Raw genomic sequence first — 19,003 nt, 5'->3', positions numbered from 1 at the left:
CCTGGAGTCCCCCTGCAACAGACCCATCCCCATAGGGGAGGGGACACTGCCAACCCGGAGGCAGGGGCGCCAGAGGAAGCTGGAGAGATGCCCCGAGAGTGGTGGAGGCCATGGTGAGACCCACGAAGAGGGGACAGGCTGCTCTTTCCTGCTGTCACTCCAGTACCCCTGGCACCACCCCTGGTACACAGATGATTAATTAAATGTTAAACGAGGGGCTGTCTGTGACAAGTCATGTCCCTCGTATCTCATGAGACATAGGTGGGAGCAGGGGAATTTTTGTATTCCTAGGGCCTTCGTGATATGCTAGGCAATGAGTTAAACCCTCCCCCGGGATTTCGTCATGGGCTCCTAGGAGCCGGGTTCGACGATTACCCTCGGGTTACAGTGAAGGAGCCTGCAGGGCAGAGCGGGTACGTGACGAGCCCAGGGCCTCCTGGCTAATGGGAAGAGGCGCCCCACCTGGGCCTCTGCTCCAGGCCCCAAAGAGGTAAAGGTCAGGCTGCCCAGAAAGGTCAGCAGCTCTCAGAATAGACGCCCCACAGGAAGTGGTTAGGGGCGGCCAGCCCCCAGCCTAGAGCCCACCAGGGAAGGAAACCACACCTTAGCACGGGTGGCGGGAGCTGAGGGTGGGGCCTGCTTCCTCGAGGTTCACGTGAGCGAGGGAGGGAGAGGGAGAACGTGTGTGTGTGTGTGTGTGTGTGTGTGTGTGTGTGTGTGCAGTGGAGGGGGCGGCCAGCACACCGGGGCGGGTACGGTCTTGGCGCCCACATCCTCGGTAGGCTCAGTGTGGCCCGTGGTCCATCTGCCCTCTCCTCCTCCACCGTTTCCTACCCCTGGGTCCCTCCGGAGCCAGCCCAGCCCCGGCGCTGCCAGGGCTGCGGGCACACTAAAGCAGGCTGTGTGGAGTGAGCCTGTTTCTTCTGCCCAAAAGTGAGTGGTGGCTGAGCTGCTCACCTCAGCTTACAACATCGAGGCTCAGAGCTAAGGCTGCTGGTGCCCGGGGTTTGCCCACAGTATGAGGACCCCGTCCAAGGGCGGAGGTGAGAGCCTACATCCTTTGCCTGCTGAAACACAGCAGCCTGCCCAGCAGGGCCGGGAGTCCGGGAGGGCTCAGGTGCCAAGGAGCAGCCCCAGCACCCCTTGTGAGAGCTTCGCCTGCTGGTCACTGTGTCCTTGGGACAACATGTCTGTGGAGGTGGTGACCAGCCAGTGAAGCTCCTACAAGAAGGTCTCAAGGGCAGGCCTCCTGCTGAATCAATTCGCTTGTGCATTCATTCCCCACAGTGTCTAGTATGGTGTCTGGCCTGTACCAGGCGGTTAGTCAATACTGAATGAATGAGTGAGTGAGTGAATGAAATAAAGACACTGAAGGGGCATCTGGGCATTTCCTGCTCTAAGCAAACAGTAGACCCTGGAGCTGCTGCCCCTCCCTGCTCTGTGGATGGGGAAACTCCCTCGCAGCCCAGGCCTCCGGGGGTCGCACAGCTTGGAGCTGCTACACAGCCCTCAGGACTCCCGGAGGTCAGAGGAATCAGCACCACTTCCCCACTCTGCCTCCCCAGGGGGAGTTGGCTGGCCCACCTCCGGGCTGATGTTGAACCCGGTACCCGGCCCACAAACCCAGCCAGCTTCCTGACAGCTGCCCTTGATCTGGGGGGCTCCATGGGGCTGCCGGGAATGGCGCGTGGCTCTGTCATCTCTGAAGATGAGCAGTGAGACAAGGGTGTGTGAGGCCACAGACTTGGCCTGGGGTCTCGGCTCTGGGGCTGCCCCAGACCAGGGCAGTCTCTTACCGTCTCTGTAGTCCTCCGGGGCTGCCTCGGGCTCCTGGCGGCCGGCGCCCTTCTCTGCCCTGCCCTCCAGGGTGGCGCCTCCCCCAGGCTCCTGCAGCCCCCCAGGTTCCTCGCTTTTGTAGTTAGTGGTGGAGAGAGCCAGCAGGGGGTGCCTGGCTTGGGGGCTGCAGGGCTGGGTCTGCGGGGCCGGGAGCTCACAGGTCCTGGGAACTACACTTCCTGAAGGGGCCAGCGGGGGCTCCACAGGCGCTCCCCGGTCACCTGGCCTTCGCGGTGCTTTCCTGTGAGCCCCAGGTGAGGTGGTTCTCCTGGAAGGAGGAGGAGTTGGCACCCAGCCTTCAGGGGAAAGGGGAGAGGTTGGTTGCTGGGCCTGGCATGGGGCCGAGGGCTCTGCATGATTCTGTGGCAGGGAGACAGTTTTCGGAGACTCCTGGCTTTCCCTCCCGGGCTCTTGTCTATCTGGCCCCGAGGATGCCAGCTTCACCAACGAGGCAGCTGCACAGGCGGTCCTGCACGGAGCCCCGGAATCCACAGGGCGATCCCCGGGGTTTCCCAGTTCTGGTCCGGGCTGCCCCAGGGACCCCAGGGAGGCCCTCTCAGGTCCCTGCACAGGAGGCTTGGACAAAGGGTCCTCTCTGGGGAACAGAGTCCCCTCAGGCGTGTGTCCTCTGACTTCTTTCACCGCATCTGAAACCTCCAGGAGATCAACCGCAGGCTGGGAGTGCGGGGTCCGAGGGCTCCCATGCGCCTCCATCTCAGCCTTCCGGAAGCTCCTGTGGCCCCCGCGCGGCCTGGAGCCCCGTGGCCTGGGGCAGCTGCCTTGGGCCGGGCCGCGGGCCCTGCCGGGCTGAGAGGTGCCAGCGTCCTCGCTGTCGGTCCTGCAGCTGTCCGAGGTGTCCGTGCTGTCCAGGGCGGAGTCCGCCTCCTCCTGGCGTGCAGAGCCAATGTGTGTCTCCCGAATCCGCTCTGTGCGGGGGCCCTGCTGCGCGGAGAGGAGCCTGAGGGGGGCGTTCAGGCCCCGAGAGCCTATCAGGGGCTCTGCCCCCTCGTCCTCCAGCACAGTGGCAGCCTCGCGCTCCTGGGGGACCCTGGGGTCCGGGGCTGCCTTCTCCCGGGCAGGGCGTCGGTCCTCAATGCAGCTGCCACAGGCTCGACAGGTCCTCTCACTGCCCGGAGTGGGCGGTGGCGCCGGGAAGGCCCTCCGGTCCAGGTGGCCCACAAGCCAGGGCAGAGCCTCTTCTCCAGCATCCCTACGCCGGACGCCCCCGGCGATGTAGTCCGCAAGTTCGGGCTTGGAGCGCAGGGGGCCTTGGTCTGCCGTCTGCAGTGCGGGGCTCAGCCCCTGGCGCTGGCGCTGCTGCAGCCGGTCCAGGTAGCGGGACTCGGCGTCGCCGGCGGACTCGTCCTCAAAGCGGACGTGGGACGGGGAGGGGCCCCGCTTCGGCCACTGCCCGCTGCTGGACTCCCCGCTGGAGGAGTCGCTCGTGCTTCCGTTCTGGAGGTTGTCTCTGCAGGCCAAGGGCAGGCTCCGGTCCAGGGCTGGGTCCCTCGCGCCATCTCTGATGGGAGACGGGAGAGAGGTCACAGGCAAAAGTGAGGAGGAAGGTACCCTGGGGTATTCCGTGGTGATGACAACCCCAAAGTTACCCCAGATCAGGTCTCTAGGGAGTTGGGCAAACCAGACTAGCTTCTAGTCCATCCCGATACTGAACAAAATCAGTGCTAAAACAAAATCAACAGGACCTTCTTTATTGTGACTTTCCCTCTGTTTCTGGCTCGGCCTGAGCGAAGATGAAACATTATTAAACTCGGGATTGTACAGAAAGATGGCACCCAAGTCCTCGTGCGCATGCGCGTGGGCGGAAGCAGACACGAGCCGCCGTCTCGACATCTGGTGGTGACGCACTGTTGCAATACTCTGCTGTAAAGGTGTGACGGGAAGCGTGTGCTCTGAAGTCTCTACAGACACTGTGTGGGTCTGAAGTTGGGGTTTCTTGCTCTCGCTCGGGGTTCCCGATCATCTTGCTGAGACCAGATTAGACAGCGTGACATGGGTGCTCCAGGCACCCCGTCTTGTCTGTCCCCACACCCCTGCCTCGTGCCTGCCCCGCCCCGGCCCCTCACGAGCACTGTCGTCCTGAAAAGTGGAGGCGAGAATTACTGGGCTCAGAAAGGTCTCCACGTTCTGTCATCAGCCTTTGCTCTGGGAGACGCTGAGCCTGGCGGTCAAGTCCTGCTCCACTCCAGAAAACACCCCCACACCCCCACACAGCTCGACCCAGCCCCTGGGGCCCGGTCCCCTGCCTGCTTTTCAGGCCACTCTGCCGGTGGACCCGGCCTACAGGCCATCTTCCGTCAGAGGCCACCTGAGTGAGAGCCACACCTCCCCCTCCCTGAGGACTCCACCTGCACCTGGGTCGCTGTGGCCAGTCAGCACCCGAGGAAGGGGCTGTGGGACCGCCCCTCTGGCGGGGCCTCTGCCCACCTGGGGCTCCTGGAGAAGGGGAGGCTTTAGATGGAGACACAGCATCACCTCACGCCCCGAGGAAGAAGGGGAGCCCTCGGAGCAGAGCTCTGCCCCACTGCCCAGTCAGGACGCTGGGGCCGCCGGGCCCGCCAGGCACCCCCCCCCCCCGCCCCAGTGCGGGAAGGCTGCTGGGGTATGCCCACCCGGCTCAGACCCCACAACCCCTCGCAGGCCCTGGAGGGCCATGCCCGGCTCTGCTGATGGCACGTGGGCTGTGCTTTCTGGGGAGGGAAGAAAAAGCCCAGCTTTAAAGATAGTTCATTCTGCACCTAAGAAGGGAGTCTGGGTCCCGCCAGTCCCATCACAGACCTTAACTTTTACGTGCAACATGGTGAATTGAGCCATCCTGGAATTCATGCCAAGGTAGAAATAACATTTTTTTTTGTTCCAAAAGGAGAACTGAAGGAGAGCTTAATTACATGCGGTACCTTCAACTCACTGAAACCCAGAGGCCTCCGGCAGCAGGGCTGGGACAGTGCATAAAGGTGCGGTGAGGATTCAGAGGCAAAGGCGGAGCAAAGAAGGCACTTCCGCAGCAAGCAGATACCACCCTGAGAAGCTTCTCAGGATGAGACACAGCCAGCAGATGCCTCAACATTCACCCGTCCTGCAGAGGGCACTCTAAAGCACCCAGGAAGATTCTATCCCTGACTCTGTCAGGCCCAGAGCCTGGGCAGACTGGCCCCTGGGAAGGAGGGGAAGGCCCCTTTCCAGTGTCCACTTTCTGCAGTGACGCTGTCCTACCCACACAATCAACGCCGCCCACACGAGCTCTACAGTCTTGACACAGCCACTCTCGGACACAGGACAGGGGCACTTACGGTGTCACCTCCCAGGCCCTGCATCTTGCTGACATGTTCTGCCCTCCTGGGGTTGGGACTGATGGGGGAACTCAAGAGTCAGAAAATTTTAGTTTTAAGTAATAGTTAACAAGCTCAGGAATGAATGTATGTAAAAAGCTATCGTTCCAGGAACTGAAAGTATGACCCGCCCTGGCTCCAGGAGACCACAGGCGGTTCCATCTGTGTGCCCCAGGGGGACTGCAAGCAATCAAGATGGTATCTGAGCCACTGTGTTCCAGAGAGAGACCTCCCACCACCCAGGACACAGAACACAGATAAAAAACTGCCCAGGACTCAGATACCCAGGACACAGATAAAGAACCACCAGTCTGCGGATGAAAGAATGCTGGGAAATCACCGGGCTGCAGCTTTTATCTGATTAACCTTTTTTCCTGAATTCCAGATCCCCTACATACACTTTTTACCCCTGAAATTCCAAATCCCTTCCCTACACTTTTTTCCCCTTATAAAAAGGCTGGCTTGAAAGGAAATGTAGGATGGTCTGTTGGGGCACATAACCCGCCGTCTTCTCCGATCACGGGCCCTCTGAGTAAAGCGCCCACGGAGACTCCATCCCTGTCTCTGCTTATTGGTGCTGGTATGAACAGGCAGCGTGAATGCCGGCTTTTCCGGTTTCAGGACCAACCGTCTAGATGTGCCTGTCCCCAGACGGCGAGAGTGTGTGCTTCCAGGAGCTGCTCGGTATCTATGATGATTAGTTTCCAGAAAAATGCAGCCGCTGCTACCTCTGCACCTCCTGGAACAGCCTGCCTGTCTGTTCGGGCTTGCCCCAGCCGCCTCCACCAGCGCTAGGATTAGGAAGGCCTTCTGGCGACGGCTCCGCCTGCCCCCAGTCCTCCGTCACCGTTCACCAAACGGCTCTTTGGAAGGAGTGATGCCCCTGGGCTGGGGGCTGGGGGCTGGGGGCTGGGGGCTGGGTCGGGGGAGGCTCCTGCATCTAACTGAGGCCCAGGGCCTGTGTGCCATCTCCGTGTTAACTCAGCATGGCTCTCCGGGGTGATCTGACAAGCGTGACCTTTAGAAGCATCTGTAGCCAGCCATCTGGCGTTGATTTTCAGCTCTACTCTCTGAGGATTCACCAAGCGCTGCCAAGTCAAAGTAATTCTTTTCTGGACACAGCAGCTGCTAAAGTGGGTCACCTTGCATTTCCATAGCGTTTCGACAGCCGGGCAGAGGGGAGCCTGCTTTAAGGTTAGTGATGGGGGCTGTCGCGAGCTGCTGACGTGACTCAGGGAACAGGGAGCGCCCAAGGGTACACTTACACAGTCGAGTCTGTGTTGCAGAAAGACTTGCCTCTTTTGAGGCTACTCAACCCACCCAGCCTATATGCCTTTGGGAAGTGGAACAGGAGGGTTCCATGGAAGTCTAAGGCTCTGGGCCCCATACGTGTGCAGAGAAAGAATAGTCAGGTGGCTTCAGAGAAGCCATGCCCATTCATAACGAGTGCCCTGCAGCCAGAGGAGGACCGGGCACATTCTGTGGAAATAAAAGGGCAGCCTGTGTGGCACCTGCTGCCTGGGTACGGGGGCTCCTGAGCCCTTTGCCTAAGGGTCACTCTGACACTGAACAAAGAGGCAGGCCGCAGCCCTCTGCTCGTGCTGGGGTCACCTCAGTGGTGCTGTGAGGGCCCCCAGTGTCTCATGAGTGGGCTCAGCACCCTCCACCAAAGGGCATGTGGTCCAGTTCCATGAGGATCCTCGTTCCCTCTAGTGCCACATGGTGAGGAAAACCGGCAGGCCGCGCATGCCCACCATGCCAAGGAAGCCCCAGGCCTGGTCAGCTGCACAGGGGGTGCTGCTCAGGCCTGGCGCAATCTGGCGCGGGCCAGCATCTCACCTCAGGCCCAGGTACCACCAGCTCTGGGGGGTGAACTCCACACGTCAGTGGTGTCTTGCGGTGCGCTTATACATGGAACAGTCACAGTGACAGTGACAGGGTGTCACTCAGGGGCAGCCACATAGGTGAAGGGCTGGTCTAAATGTCCTTGAACTTGGTCCTTCCCTGTCTCCTCGTCCCTGATGCGCTCACGCTCACCCACAGCTCCAGCGTCATGACAACAGGGTAATGCCCGGTACAGATCCCATAGCCAACGGCCCGACAAGCGCCTCCAGGGGTGTTCCCGGATGAACCCCCGCCACAGCCTGACTCTGCACCTGGGCTTCACCCCTCGGCTCAGGCCCCGCCAGACCTTCAGACACCGGGTCGGAACCCTGGGCTCTGTCCCGGATGCCTCCCCTCTCGCGCTTCCTACGTCTAGCTAATCACAGTAGTCCCCCTTATCTGGGGATTCGTCTTTTGTGGGTTCAGTTGCCTGAGGTCAACAGTGGTCTGAAAATATTAATGGGAAATTCCAGAAATAAAGAAGTCATTAGTTTTAAATGGCATGCCACTCCGAGTTCTGTGATGAAATCTCACACGGTCCCCTCTGTCCCAACGGGAACGTGAATCATCCCTTTGTCTACTGTCTCCATGCTGCCGGTGCTCCCCGCCCCTCGGCCGCTCCGTAGCGCCCGTCCTGGCTATCAGATCACCTGCGTGGTGTCTCAGCGCTGGTGTTCAAGGGCCTCTTGTTTTACATAATAAAGAACAAGAGTAGTGGCCGTGACAATTCGGATATAACAAAGAGAAGCCGTGATGTGCTTCCTTTAGGAAAAAAAGTTATGCATGTGTAGAATAAACATAGTATATACAGCAGGGGTGTCAGACTCATTTTCACCGGGGGCCACATCAGTCTTGAGGTTGCTTTTCAAAGGGCTGAATGTAATTTTAGGACTGTGTAAATGTAACTACTCCTTAACGAGGGGCAAGGAGCTCGGTGCTGCTGCCAGGTAGAAGCAAGGTGCCAGACTAGATAAAACAAGGTGGAGGGCCGGATTCGGCCTGCAGGCCTTGTGTTTGCTGCCTGTGATATACATACAGGGTTCAGTACTATCTGTGGTTTCAGGCACCCACTGGGCATCTTGGAACACACCCCTGTGGATAAGGGGACCACTGTAAAGAATTACTTTTAAGAGGTGATACTCATAGAGTACTCACTATGTGCCAGGAGCTACTCTAAACACTTTACATATATTCGTGAATGCATATAACCCTCCCCACAACTCGGTAAGACAGACACTAACATAAATCCCATTTTGCAGACGAGGAAACTAAGGCACTGAGACTTCCCCAAAGGCACACAGCTAATAATAAGTGGCAGAGCCAGAATTCAACCCAGTGGCCTTGTCCAGAGTCTCTCAACCACTTCTCTGCTGCCTCATTAAGACCTGCTCATGTCTGGCCGGCAGCACTCTCCTGTCCCCAAACCCCCAAACCCTTCCCCAGTCACATCGCGCCAGGACCAGGTGCGGCCCCCTCACTGCCCCCAGAACCCCGGATCCAACACACCCTGGAAGCGAGCACGGCTTTACTGAAACGCAATTGTGGCCATGCCACCCACCTGCTTAAAAACCCCTCTGCGGTGCCCCACCGTTGTGAGAGACACGCCAGGCCTGGAGGCCCCCGTGGCTGGCCCCCACAGCCGGCTGGCAGGGAGCCCTGCGGCCCTCGCACCAGGCACCCAGCACCCAGCATGCCCTCGGGCCCCAGCCTGGCCAGGCTCCTGAGCATGGGGCTTCTGCTCGTGGTTCCTGCTCTGAGACGTTCACCCCGCCCCCTCACCTCTCCGGTGAACATCTACGTCTCCTTCAAGACCCAGTGCAGAAGCTACCTCCTCTTGAGCCCCCCCTGTCCTTCCCACGTGGAGCTACTAGTTTTCTGCCCTCCACACGTGTCTTTCTCCTCCTACACCACAGTCCACAGAGTCGCGCCGATCCGTTTGCCAGCCTTTCTCCCCGGAGACGGTGACCTCTGTCCCCCCGGGGAGCTCAGGTTATGTTTCATTCACCTTTGGATCCTCAATGCCTGGCGCTCAGGAGACCCTCGGTAACGCTATGCTGAGCAACTACGTGAACTACAGCAAGCGCCTGACGAGGGGAGCACACACACACGCCGATAGAAGGGAGGGCGAGCAGAGGCATCTTGGCCGGGCCTCAAGTCTTCCCTCCGGCCCGCCTGGCCCAGGCCCCACTCACCGGCGGCCCTGGTCGGCGGTGGGCACGATATCGTGGCTGGCACGGAGGGGCCGGGTCCTGGCCTTCATGCGGGCACGCTGCGGCAGGTGCTTGGCTTCCTCGTGCTTGGGGCTCCTCGGCACGGGCTCCGGCTGGGGTCCAAAGGTCCTGCAGGGTGGCACACGGGCCACAGTGGGCGGGGGAGGGATTAGAAGAAAATAGCATGGATTAGGAGGGCTTTAACAGTGTCTAGCACAGATATGCCCGAAAAAACCAGCATGCGTGGCCTTCCTTGTCCAGCCCCACGGAGGGCACCCAGCCTGGGGCCTGGGGAGCGGCCCCGAGCTACTCCGGATGGGGCTGCAGAGGCTGGCCCAGGTTGGATATCTGCTCAGGGGCTGGAGGCAGAGACCCCGGGGGCATCTAGAAAAGGGTAGGGGAGTCTCCAGATTATCCTATTGTTCCTTCCCTGGGCAGACAGCCGGCATTATCGGGGGGGCGGGGGAGGACAGGGCCTGGGTAGTCAGGCTGGGCCTGTGCCCAGCCAGATGGTCTTTATGCGCATCACCTCCCTCCCTCCTTCCGTCTCTGTGCACCCACACGCACCCTCTCCGGCCGCCCAGCACCGCCCCGGGCTCCCCCACAGACACAAGGACTCAGGGCGCTGCCCAGCGCGGCTTCTGCGCCTTGGGGGAGGGACATTTTTACGGGTCCCGGTGCTTTCCTGCCTCACTCCCCACCCAGGCCCATCAGGCATCTGTCAAGGGCTGAGGGAAATTACGCTGGACCCACACCAAGCCAGCAAATGGCTCGATTTTCATCATAATAAGGGTCCTCACCAGCCCTCATCACCTACACATGGGCTGCCTCCCCCGCCAGTCCAGAGCTGCGGAAAATGACAGCAGCCCCTTTCCAGCGCTGTCTCCCAGACGGTGACACACAGCCAGCGCTGAGCCACAGCAGAAACAGCATCCCCACTGCCTCCCGCCACCGGTAAGGCGCGGTAAGGCGCTTCTCGCCATGGAGCCCGTGCTCCCAGCCAGGCTGGCCGGGGGCAGGTGTGCTCTCCATTTGACAGAGGAGGGCGCTCCGGAGCAGAGAGGTGGGCTGGGCACGTGGCTCAAGGCTGAACTTCAGTGGAGGGCAGGGCAGACGACAGCCAGCCCCGCTGCCTCCAGCACCCGCCCCACATCCTGCGTCCCCTCTCCTTCCTGGGTCCCAGGGCAGGCCGAGGGTGTTTGTGGCTAGAGTCATACATGCTCTTGGATGTGACTTCAGCACCCCCGAGTCTGTGCCTGTCCTCACCGGGGTTGGGGGGGGGGCGATGTCCACAGGTAGAAAGCTCAGACAGGGAGAGGCCCAGCAGGATCTAGATCTCAGCCAATCCCATTCCTTCCCACCCCACGTGTAACCTGGAGAAATGGGCCTCGTGCTGATAGGGGAAAGGCACCAAGGCATTTCCTAGATGACAAGTGACAAAATATGTGAGTGGCGCAACTCTGAGGCCTCCTTGGGGCATCCTTAGATAACTCTGGGCAGTCTAGGCTTCTTTCTTTCTCTCTCTCCTCCCTCCCTTCCTTCTTTCCTTCCTTCCTTCCTTCCTTCTTTCCTTCCTTCCTTCTTTCCTCCCTCCCTCCCTCCCTTCCTTCCTTCCTCCCTCCCTCCCTCTCTCCTCCCTTCCTCCCTCCCTCCCTCTCTCCTCCCTTCCTCCCTCCCTCCCTCTCTCCTTCCTTCCTCCCTCCCTCCCTCCCTTCCTTCCTTCTTTCCTCCCTTCCTTCCTCCCTCACTCTCTCCTTCCTTCCTTCCTCCCTCTCTCCCTTCCTCCCTCCCTCCCTCCCTTCCTTCCTCTCTTTCTTTCCTTTCTTCTTTCCTTCTTCCTCGTACTATTTGTACCTAGCCCTGCTTTGGGGACCGAGGGGAAGAAAAAAGAACTGCTAGAATAAAGGCGCCATCTGTGCCCCCGATCCCTGGCAGGGCCCAGGCACAGTTCTGGAACAGAAGGGTTGACTGGAGGGATGTGAGAGTGAGTCTCCAGGCCTGCTGCCCTGGGAAGCCTCCTTTGGCAGGAGAGGCCTCCCTCTGCACAGCTTCCCGAGCAGGCGGCTCCTCCGAGGCACTGCCGAGAGCAGCTCTGCTCTCTGGGGCTCCTGCTCCGGCAGCGGAGATAATGAGGTTACCAGCCCGGAGAGCCGCCCCTGCAGCTGCGGGCCTCTGGCTGCCAGCCTGCACACTCGGAGCCTTCCGGTGACAGCTGCGGTTCCCTGGCTGTCGGAGGGCATTTGTCACAAGACCTGGTGGGCAGGCAGGAGGGCCCCAGGCAGCTGGCCAGATGCTGCCAAGATCCGCCTTGCCCCAGGTTTCTAAGCCATTTTCCAGCTTTGCTATTTCCTTTCTCTCCCTCAAATTGGAGCTGTTGATTTTTTTTTTTCCATCAGCTGCCCTGCTTTGGTTCCTGGCACACGAAGCTGGTTTCTCCACTGATTAGAAAAGCAGGGCTTTGGGGGCGCCTGGAGGCATCCATGCACTAACAAACTGAGCAAGGTGGAGAGTGGCAGTCACCTTCACAGACGGCAGCAAGGTCAGCAGGACAGGCAGCTCCTAGTCATGCGGCACGCTGGAGGGAGCAGGCGCTGACCAGCCCTGGGGAGGGAAGGTGGTCGTTCTCCCCAGGCCGAGGCAAGCAGGTGGGATAGTGTGGGGTGGCCAGCCTGTCCCAGCCTCGCTGCCCACCTCCTATCGCCACATCGTGCTGGTCCACCCCAGGGCCACCAACCCCTGCACACAGGCAGGGTCGGACACTTCCATCTGAGGGAGCCTTTCCGGTCTAGTCTGAGCCCGGCCCCTGCCGAGGGCACACAGCCCTGGAGCCGAACCCTTCCCATCATGGGCCGTGGCCCACAATCCCACTCTCACAATTCCTCGGGAGGGGTCTGGGAGGGCTGGGGCAGAGGGTGCGTGGCTAGGTAAAGGCAGTTCCGCCCAAGAATAGACAGCTTTTGCCGCTTTCTTGAAAACCTGCACATCTGGGGCTCAGCGGGTAGGGCACAGGGATTGAGTGGCTGGGTGCTTTTCTCCCTGGGCCTCAGTTTCCCCCATCTGTACACAGCGGGAGTTGAATAGGGGAGGGGGCTCACTACCCTGGGAGTGTGTTTGGCCGGGGAGTCTGGGGCTCCTGAAGGTGGGGTGGGGGACTCTGACGTTCTCTCCCTGGGGGTTCACACCACAGATGTTTGGCTCTCAGAGACCTAATTGTTGGGGACAAGTGTTAATCCAGGTGAGTCTTCCGCCCCTCCCTGCACCCCTCCAACCACCAGTGTCCCACGCTGCTTCCCGAGGACAAAGCACAGCAGGTGGCCCCCTCCCCTCCGGTCTGTTCGTCTGTCTGTCCAGACCAGCTTCCTGGCGGAGGCACGGGCAGGCTGAGATCTCAGGTCAGGACAACCACTAGTGCTCTCCTTCCGGGGACGCCATCGGGCCGGGCCGGAGTGGCCTCTTTCTGCCACCACCATAATCCTGGCTTAAAGCAGTGAGCTCCGGCAAGTCTGGGTTTGACCTTTCATCCCAGGAACATGATGCAGGGAAACAGTTTGGAAGGGAAGCAGCCTGACGTTCCCGGTTCCCGGTTCCCGGTCCCCGGGTGCAGCAGGGAGGGGGGACCATGGAGCGCATGGCACCTGTACACACCTGTCGCCTCGCCTTCGTCCCGTTTTTGTCTGTTCGAGCCTTTATCGAGCCTTTCGACACCCAAGGCGAGGGCTGCCCTGCTGTCACACTGGGTGCAGTTTCCCGAGAGACGGGAAAGGGAAGGAAGGCCCGGAACTTTTCGTTCTGGACCCCGTGCTTCATGAGGACGGGCGCCTTATCTTGGGCGCCGTCTTCCCAGGGCGGCGGGATGCGGATAGGACAGAGCCAAGGGCACGGATCTGGGGCACCCTGCCTAGGTCCCCACTGTGGACTGCCGCGTCCTAGCTGTGTCACCCTGGCAGGTTACTTAGGGCTTCAGCCTCAGTGTCCCCAAATGCTAACTAAGGGCTCAGTTGTTACGTGAGATTGAGTTCCTTAAACCTGGGCACTGGGTAAGATTCCATCAGTGTTAACATTTATTATGATTATTGCTGTTATTGATATTATTAGCACCGTTATCTTGTTAAGTGCTCCCGCCTCTCACTGAGCAAAGGATGAACTGGAATCACCCGCGGAAGAGACGGCCTGGTAGCAGTCTGTAAGGGGAGTCGTGCTTGGAAGTGACAAAGCCTCGTGAAGCTAGAGGGGGCTCGGGGGTCTCGCTCTAGATGTCCCAAAACCTTTGACAGGGTTTCACAGAAGATCAGTTTCCACACAGCAGGGCACCAGAGGAGGCTGCTGGGTGGCAGAGGGAATCGGCTGTCCACAGAGAAGGGGGAGAAGGCATCCTTAAGAATGGAGCCTTGAATACGGCTCACTTTCAAACACCTTTCAAAGGGCCTGGGTGGAGCCATACGGAGCTTCCCTAAGACATCAACGTCTGGCTGCAGCAGAACAAATTATCTCTGTTCTGGCCTGAAGAAGGCCAGTCAGTTCCCTGCCGGGCCGGCCCTCTGGTGTGTGGGGGCAGGTGTCCAAGACACCCCAGACCGGGGGGACGGCAGCCTGCTCAGCTCTGGCGGCCAGGAAGCAGGGCTTCCTCCTCCTGGACTCCAGCCCGACTCCCCACAGATGACTGGTCTTGGGTAAGTCAGCTTTCCCAAGACATGAACGCTCCAGGTGGCGCCAGGTATGCGGCAGGGCTTCGGATCAGCCCTCTCCCGCCCCCACACAGGATGTAGTGCGCCAGGTGCGGCGGAGCACGGCGGGTGTGGGAACACGCTGGTGAGTACTTCTTTCTGGGTAGTGTCGGTCTGGGTGGGTTTGGGAGTAGCAAGAGGCCTTTCCTCTAGTTTCCCTTTGAGTCCGTATCCCCGAACGTTCCCTCATCACCTGGTGCGCCCCCTTCCCCACGACATGGGTGGAGGGGCTAGAGCAAACTCTGTGGGATATAGCAGGGTGACAGCGGAGTGGGTGACATCCTTTACGTGACCCCCGCACACTGCCTGAACTGGGAAAGGGACTGCTGCAGTAGATGCTTTGCAGTCGCACACTTTCCCTGAGGGTTTTTGCAGCGATTGTCTCATTTCAGACTGGCACGGTCCCGTGCAGTCAGCCACACGGAGACTGTCCGTCCCGCCTGAAAGAAGAGCCAGAGGCCGGACCGGGGAACCGGCTCCCGAGAAGCAAGAGCAGGTCGTTGGCGATGCTCTCTGCATGGCGCCTCGCGCCCGGTGAGTACGTTTGTTCGAGGAGCCAGCCCGGGGCGTGGGGTGACTGGCACGCCTACTCTGTCTCAGGGTGGACAGTCCGTAGGGGCCCCCTGTCCCCTGCTCCACCTCACAAGGTTCGTCTGCCTGCGTGCTTTCTCCTGGCCTCCTGCTCTCCTGGCAGCGATGAGTGCAAGGACAACAGCGTGGAGGCAGGGAGAGAAAGGCGCGTGCTGAGCTCTTACCTGCTCTGGTCCACGTCCTGCAGGGAGATGCCCGAGTCCCAGTCCGTGTCCCCCGGTGGTCGCTCTGGCACCCAGAACAGAAGCAGACGTCAGGGCAGAGCCAGCAACTGGGCTCTCCGCTGCCCCTTAGTGACTGCCGAGGAGAAAGGTGTCTCCGGAACCCATTTACTTACAGATAACCTGCCCCCTGCCCGTGTCTCGGCCCGAGAGGCGGAGGCACAGCCCATCACGGTGGCTGTGGCGGGCCTTGCCACGGGCTAAGGGGCGCCCGCGTGGGTCCTCTTGGGAGTGGGCGAGGGGCGGGTTTTTGGAATGGGAAGGGAAGAAGGGACAGAAGGTGTCTTCCCAGGCCGGTCACTTGAGCATCCCAGCGGTGCTACCCCCTGGGTTCAGCCCACCTGACGAGATGCACGACCACTCTGCGGGGAGGGTCCACCGGGGGGCGAGGGTGCGTTGTTGGAGGGGGATGCGGAGCCCCCTGGAAAAGGCTACATGCCCCAGGAAAGCAGCTGTGACAGCCGCCACCCTCAAGTACCACCTTCAAGCACAGGGGTGGCCTCCCGAGGGCCTGGGGGGGCCGGGGATGCTCAGCAGAGGGGGCCGGCTGTGAGGAGGTAAAGAGGCTGGGTCACAGCCAAGAGCACAGCCTGACACTTCGGTTACAAAAAACTGTGCTCTCCTGCCTCGCCCATCCCGCCCCCTCCACACTACCCCCTCCCTCCTCTTTTCCTTCCGGACTCCCGACTGCTGCCCCCGCCACCCAGACCTACCGAGTGAGTCTCACCTGGTCCAGCTCTGTCCCAGGATGGAGTCCGGGCTGGGATTCTCACCTTGGCGGGGGCCGGCCCCCCAACATTTAGCATCTCCTGCAGAAGAAGGCGGTTCCTCTCCACCCGTTCGGACAGGGACAAGGTGCTGCCCCCTGCGCCCAGAGCGCCCAGAGCCCCCAGGTCTCCGGCTCTCCAGACGCCCCCCCGCGGGGCTGGCCTGGGGACAAAGTCCCCCTCGGAGGCCAGAGACAAGCTGTCCAGGTCTCCCCCCGGGACTAGATCATCCCGCAGGGGGAAGGACCTCTCCGGCTTCGGGTCGGGTGTGTGGGGGGTTTTGTTACAAGGTCTAGGGCCCCTGGGCTGGCCTGGAGTGTCTCCGTGCGTGGGGCTGTCTTGCAAAGGGCCGGGCCCCGGCAGCAGACCCCTCTCCTCACGGCCAGGCAGTGTCCGCACTGTTTCTGGAGTCCGTGGGTGCCCCCTGTTACAGCTCTCGAGCCCGGGAGCGGGTGGCCCGGGAGGCCTGGGGCCCCCATTCCTGGCAGGCTGCTCCTCGCTGACACTGTTGTCCAGCTGTCCTTCAGGTGGGTTCCGAGCATGGAGGACCACCACGGCGTCTGGCAAGGGGGTCCTGGCTCCACCCACCTTGACTCGGCGGCATTTGGGTTTCTTGGGGGATGGCCGCTCGTGGGCGGAGAGGCAGGGGCTTGCCCCCTGCTTGGCTGCTGTCATATTTTCCTTCAAGGCCCTGACCTTGGACTCCAGCACAGAGGGCTGCTGGAGTGGCACCCCCCGTGCCCTGAGAGGCTGGGGGGCCACCAGGCTGCGTGTTCTGTCTTCCCGAGGGCAGGGCCAGGCTCTTGGGAGGTGTCCATTATTGGGCGGTGGCTCAGTGCCCCTTCTTTCCATAGCAGAGGTCACTTCCGTGGCGCTGGCTGTTCTGTTCCCTGTCTTGGGCTGTCTGAAAGAGAACACAGACAGAGCTCCTTAGATCCAGCACCTGGGTCCCCAGAGTGCCTTCATACTGAGCGCTGTGCAGAAGAGAGTAATCTGGGGACAGAGCAGGAGATACACTCTCTCAGGGGTGTCCAACCTCTGGTCCACGGGCCGCAGGCAGCCCAGCATGGCTGTGAATGTGGCCCAACACAAAATCGTAAGTTTACTTAAAACATTACATGAGTTTTTTGTGATTGCATGTCGTAATGTATTTAATGTGTGGCCCAAGACAACTCTTCTTCTTCCAATGTGGCCTAGAGGTGCCAAAAGGTTGGACACCCTTGCTAGATAATGTGAAAAGTACACGTCATTGGATAAAACAAAGGGTTACTGAAATTTTTCTTCCAAGTCTCAGTAGCGGATTTCTATCCCCACTGGACACATCGGGGCACAGGTGTCCAACAACTCATCCTGTGCCAGATGCGGGCCAGAGTGGGAAGCCGGGTCAGATCTCCCAGTCCCCGGCCTCTCCCTTTCCTGGCAGGTGATCTCAGTGAGGCTGTGACATCACACAGGGTCTCAGGATCTGACCCCCAGACGGAAGGTGCCCTCCACATCCCCCCATGCACACTCCCAGCCTCCAAACCACAGGACCGCAGCATGGCGCTGAGCTCAGGGGGTGGCCATGGTCAGCCACTAACTCTGACCAGCATCCGCTCTGTACCAGGCAGGCCTGCAAGCACTTCCAACATACAGTGTCCAATCACCTGCACCCGATTCAGGCAGAAAAGCATTGCTGTCCTCCTCGTTACAGAGGGCGAAACTGAGGCACAGCGGGGTACAGTGGGATCACCTAGAGGGCAGGGGAGGCCAGTTTGAAATGCAAAGCTTCTGGTTTCAAAGCCAGGGCTCTGCCAAAGCACTCGGTGGTCCCTTGGCCCCACTCCCCTTATTCTGCGGAGGAGAACAGCGCCGTGTAGAGAGGTTCGGTGACTTGCCAGAATGGCAGCTCCTGGGTGGCGTGGCTGATGTCAGTGTTCTCACCGGGACGAAAGTGCACACGGGATTTTATTCACCAAGTGGTTCCGTGCACATGTGCAGGCCGAGGTGTCTGAACATCGACGCTGCTCCCTGAGAGAGTGCTCCCTCAGCATCACACGCCTGGACATGTCCCACCTGGAGCAAACTGTGCGTGGGAAACCCATATTTACGTGCACTGCACATTAGGAAGGAGCTCATTGTTCACTGCATGTGTTGACTAAAGATTCGCCATAGAATTCTCTTACACGGCAAGCGCCTCTACAGTTGTTTGTTACAATTCAATGTGCACAATGTGTCAGGCGTGTGTCTATTTCACAGAGGGAAACACACACGAAGTGCCGAGCATCACATCAGCTTTAGGCCGGTGACGTTTCGGGACTCTCTCCAGAAGGCCGAGGTCGTTCACGCGACCGGCCCGCGTGGACTTTCTCGGCTTTCTCTTCGCTGCCCGCTCACCATTCCTCCCTTCTAAGATTCCGTCAGCGAGCACGGGTTGATGCTGCGGGAGCGGTTTCGGTTCAAGGAAAAGCACTCTCTGCCGGGTGAACTCGCGGAAACTCTGTATCCCAGGGCTGCTCCATCGGGGAGACCTGGGGACGAGCGCCTTCCAGTGGGGCGCGGCGCGCGCCCGGGGAGGCGGAGGGGCGGCCCGGAGCCGCCACGTTCTACGGCCCGAGGGCTCTGTCTGCTTCGACTCGGAAGGGCTGGGCGCGGAGCTCGGGCCTCCCCCGACCCTTCCAGCCCCGCGGCCCCGCCGCCCGACCAGCCCGCCGCCGGCCTGCCTCCTCCGTACTCACTGAGGGCCGCCGCCGCGGGCAGGACCGGCCGCCGCCGCCTCCATCCCCTCCATCCCTGGACCGGCGAGCCCTCCTCCGGCCCCCTCTCCTCCGCAGGCCCGCGGGCCGGGCTCCGCTCCCGGCTCGGCGGGCAGCCCCGGGCCCGGGTGGGGTCTGGCCGCGGCCTCCCTCCGCGTCGGAGGAGGGAAGTGGGTCGGGCGGGGAAGGCAGTGGCATCGGCTGCTAGCTCGTGGCCCTGCCCGGGAGAGGAAAGGAGCCGAGCCGGGTGCCTTCCAGGGCCGGGACGGGGAGAGCGCGCGCCGGGCGCAGACGGAGCGGAGCGGAAGGGGCAGGAGCAGCGGGGCCAGCCCCGCCCGGCCTCGCCCCTCGGCGCCCGCTGCAGCCGCGGCCGCCCCGCTGCCGGACGCCCGAGCCCCAGGGAGCGGCTGCTCCCGCGGCGGCCGCGGGGCGAGCGCCTCGCACACGTCAGAGGGGCGGAGGACGGGCGAGGCCCGGGCTGAGCTCGGGGACGCCGCCCGGGCCCTGCGCGGGGACGCGGGGCGCTCGGCAGGGCCGACCTCTCGCGGCCGGCGGCGGACCCCTCGCGGCTGCGGGCAGCGCAGCCCCGGGACGAGACTCAAGGGGAGCAAAAGCTAAGAAAACAGCACGTTCTCCCCCAGCTCCGCGGGAATGCGTGTAACCCTACACCCCGGTCTGGGGGTGAGGC

At 61.0% G+C, this 19,003-nt stretch overlaps 1 protein-coding gene across 4 annotated transcripts in view; it reads right to left on the bottom strand.

Moving 5' to 3' along the window:
• KIAA1614 (KIAA1614 ortholog) overlaps positions 1 to 19,003 on the bottom strand; it is a 29,968-nt gene that overhangs the window by 10,693 nt on the left and 272 nt on the right. Inside the window, exons 1-5 of one of the 4 annotated variants that reach the window (XM_045838455.1) lie at positions 18,298 to 18,992; positions 15,541 to 16,484; positions 14,757 to 14,820; positions 9,260 to 9,406; positions 1,797 to 3,355 (exon numbers count right to left, since the gene is read on the bottom strand). In XM_045838455.1, coding sequence (XP_045694411.1) covers positions 1,797 to 3,355; positions 9,260 to 9,406; positions 14,757 to 14,820; positions 15,541 to 16,484; positions 18,298 to 18,350 — 2,767 coding nt within the window. In that variant the 5' untranslated portion in view covers positions 18,351 to 18,992. Of the gene's footprint in view, positions 1 to 1,796; positions 3,356 to 9,259; positions 9,407 to 14,756; positions 14,821 to 15,540; positions 16,485 to 17,312; positions 18,254 to 18,297; positions 18,993 to 19,003 lie in introns of those variants that run through there. The other 3 variants (XM_045838454.1, XM_045838457.1, XM_045838456.1) reach the window with 3 other exon arrangements.

Source organism: Phyllostomus hastatus, unplaced genomic scaffold, assembly GCF_019186645.2.
Source record: "Phyllostomus hastatus isolate PE091 unplaced genomic scaffold, TTU_PhHast_1.1 phas_contig_283, whole genome shotgun sequence".
Lineage (NCBI taxonomy): Eukaryota > Metazoa > Chordata > Mammalia > Chiroptera > Phyllostomidae > Phyllostomus > Phyllostomus hastatus.
The sequence above is the reverse complement of the archived record's forward strand: the minus strand, read 5'-3'. Positions and strand labels throughout refer to the sequence as shown.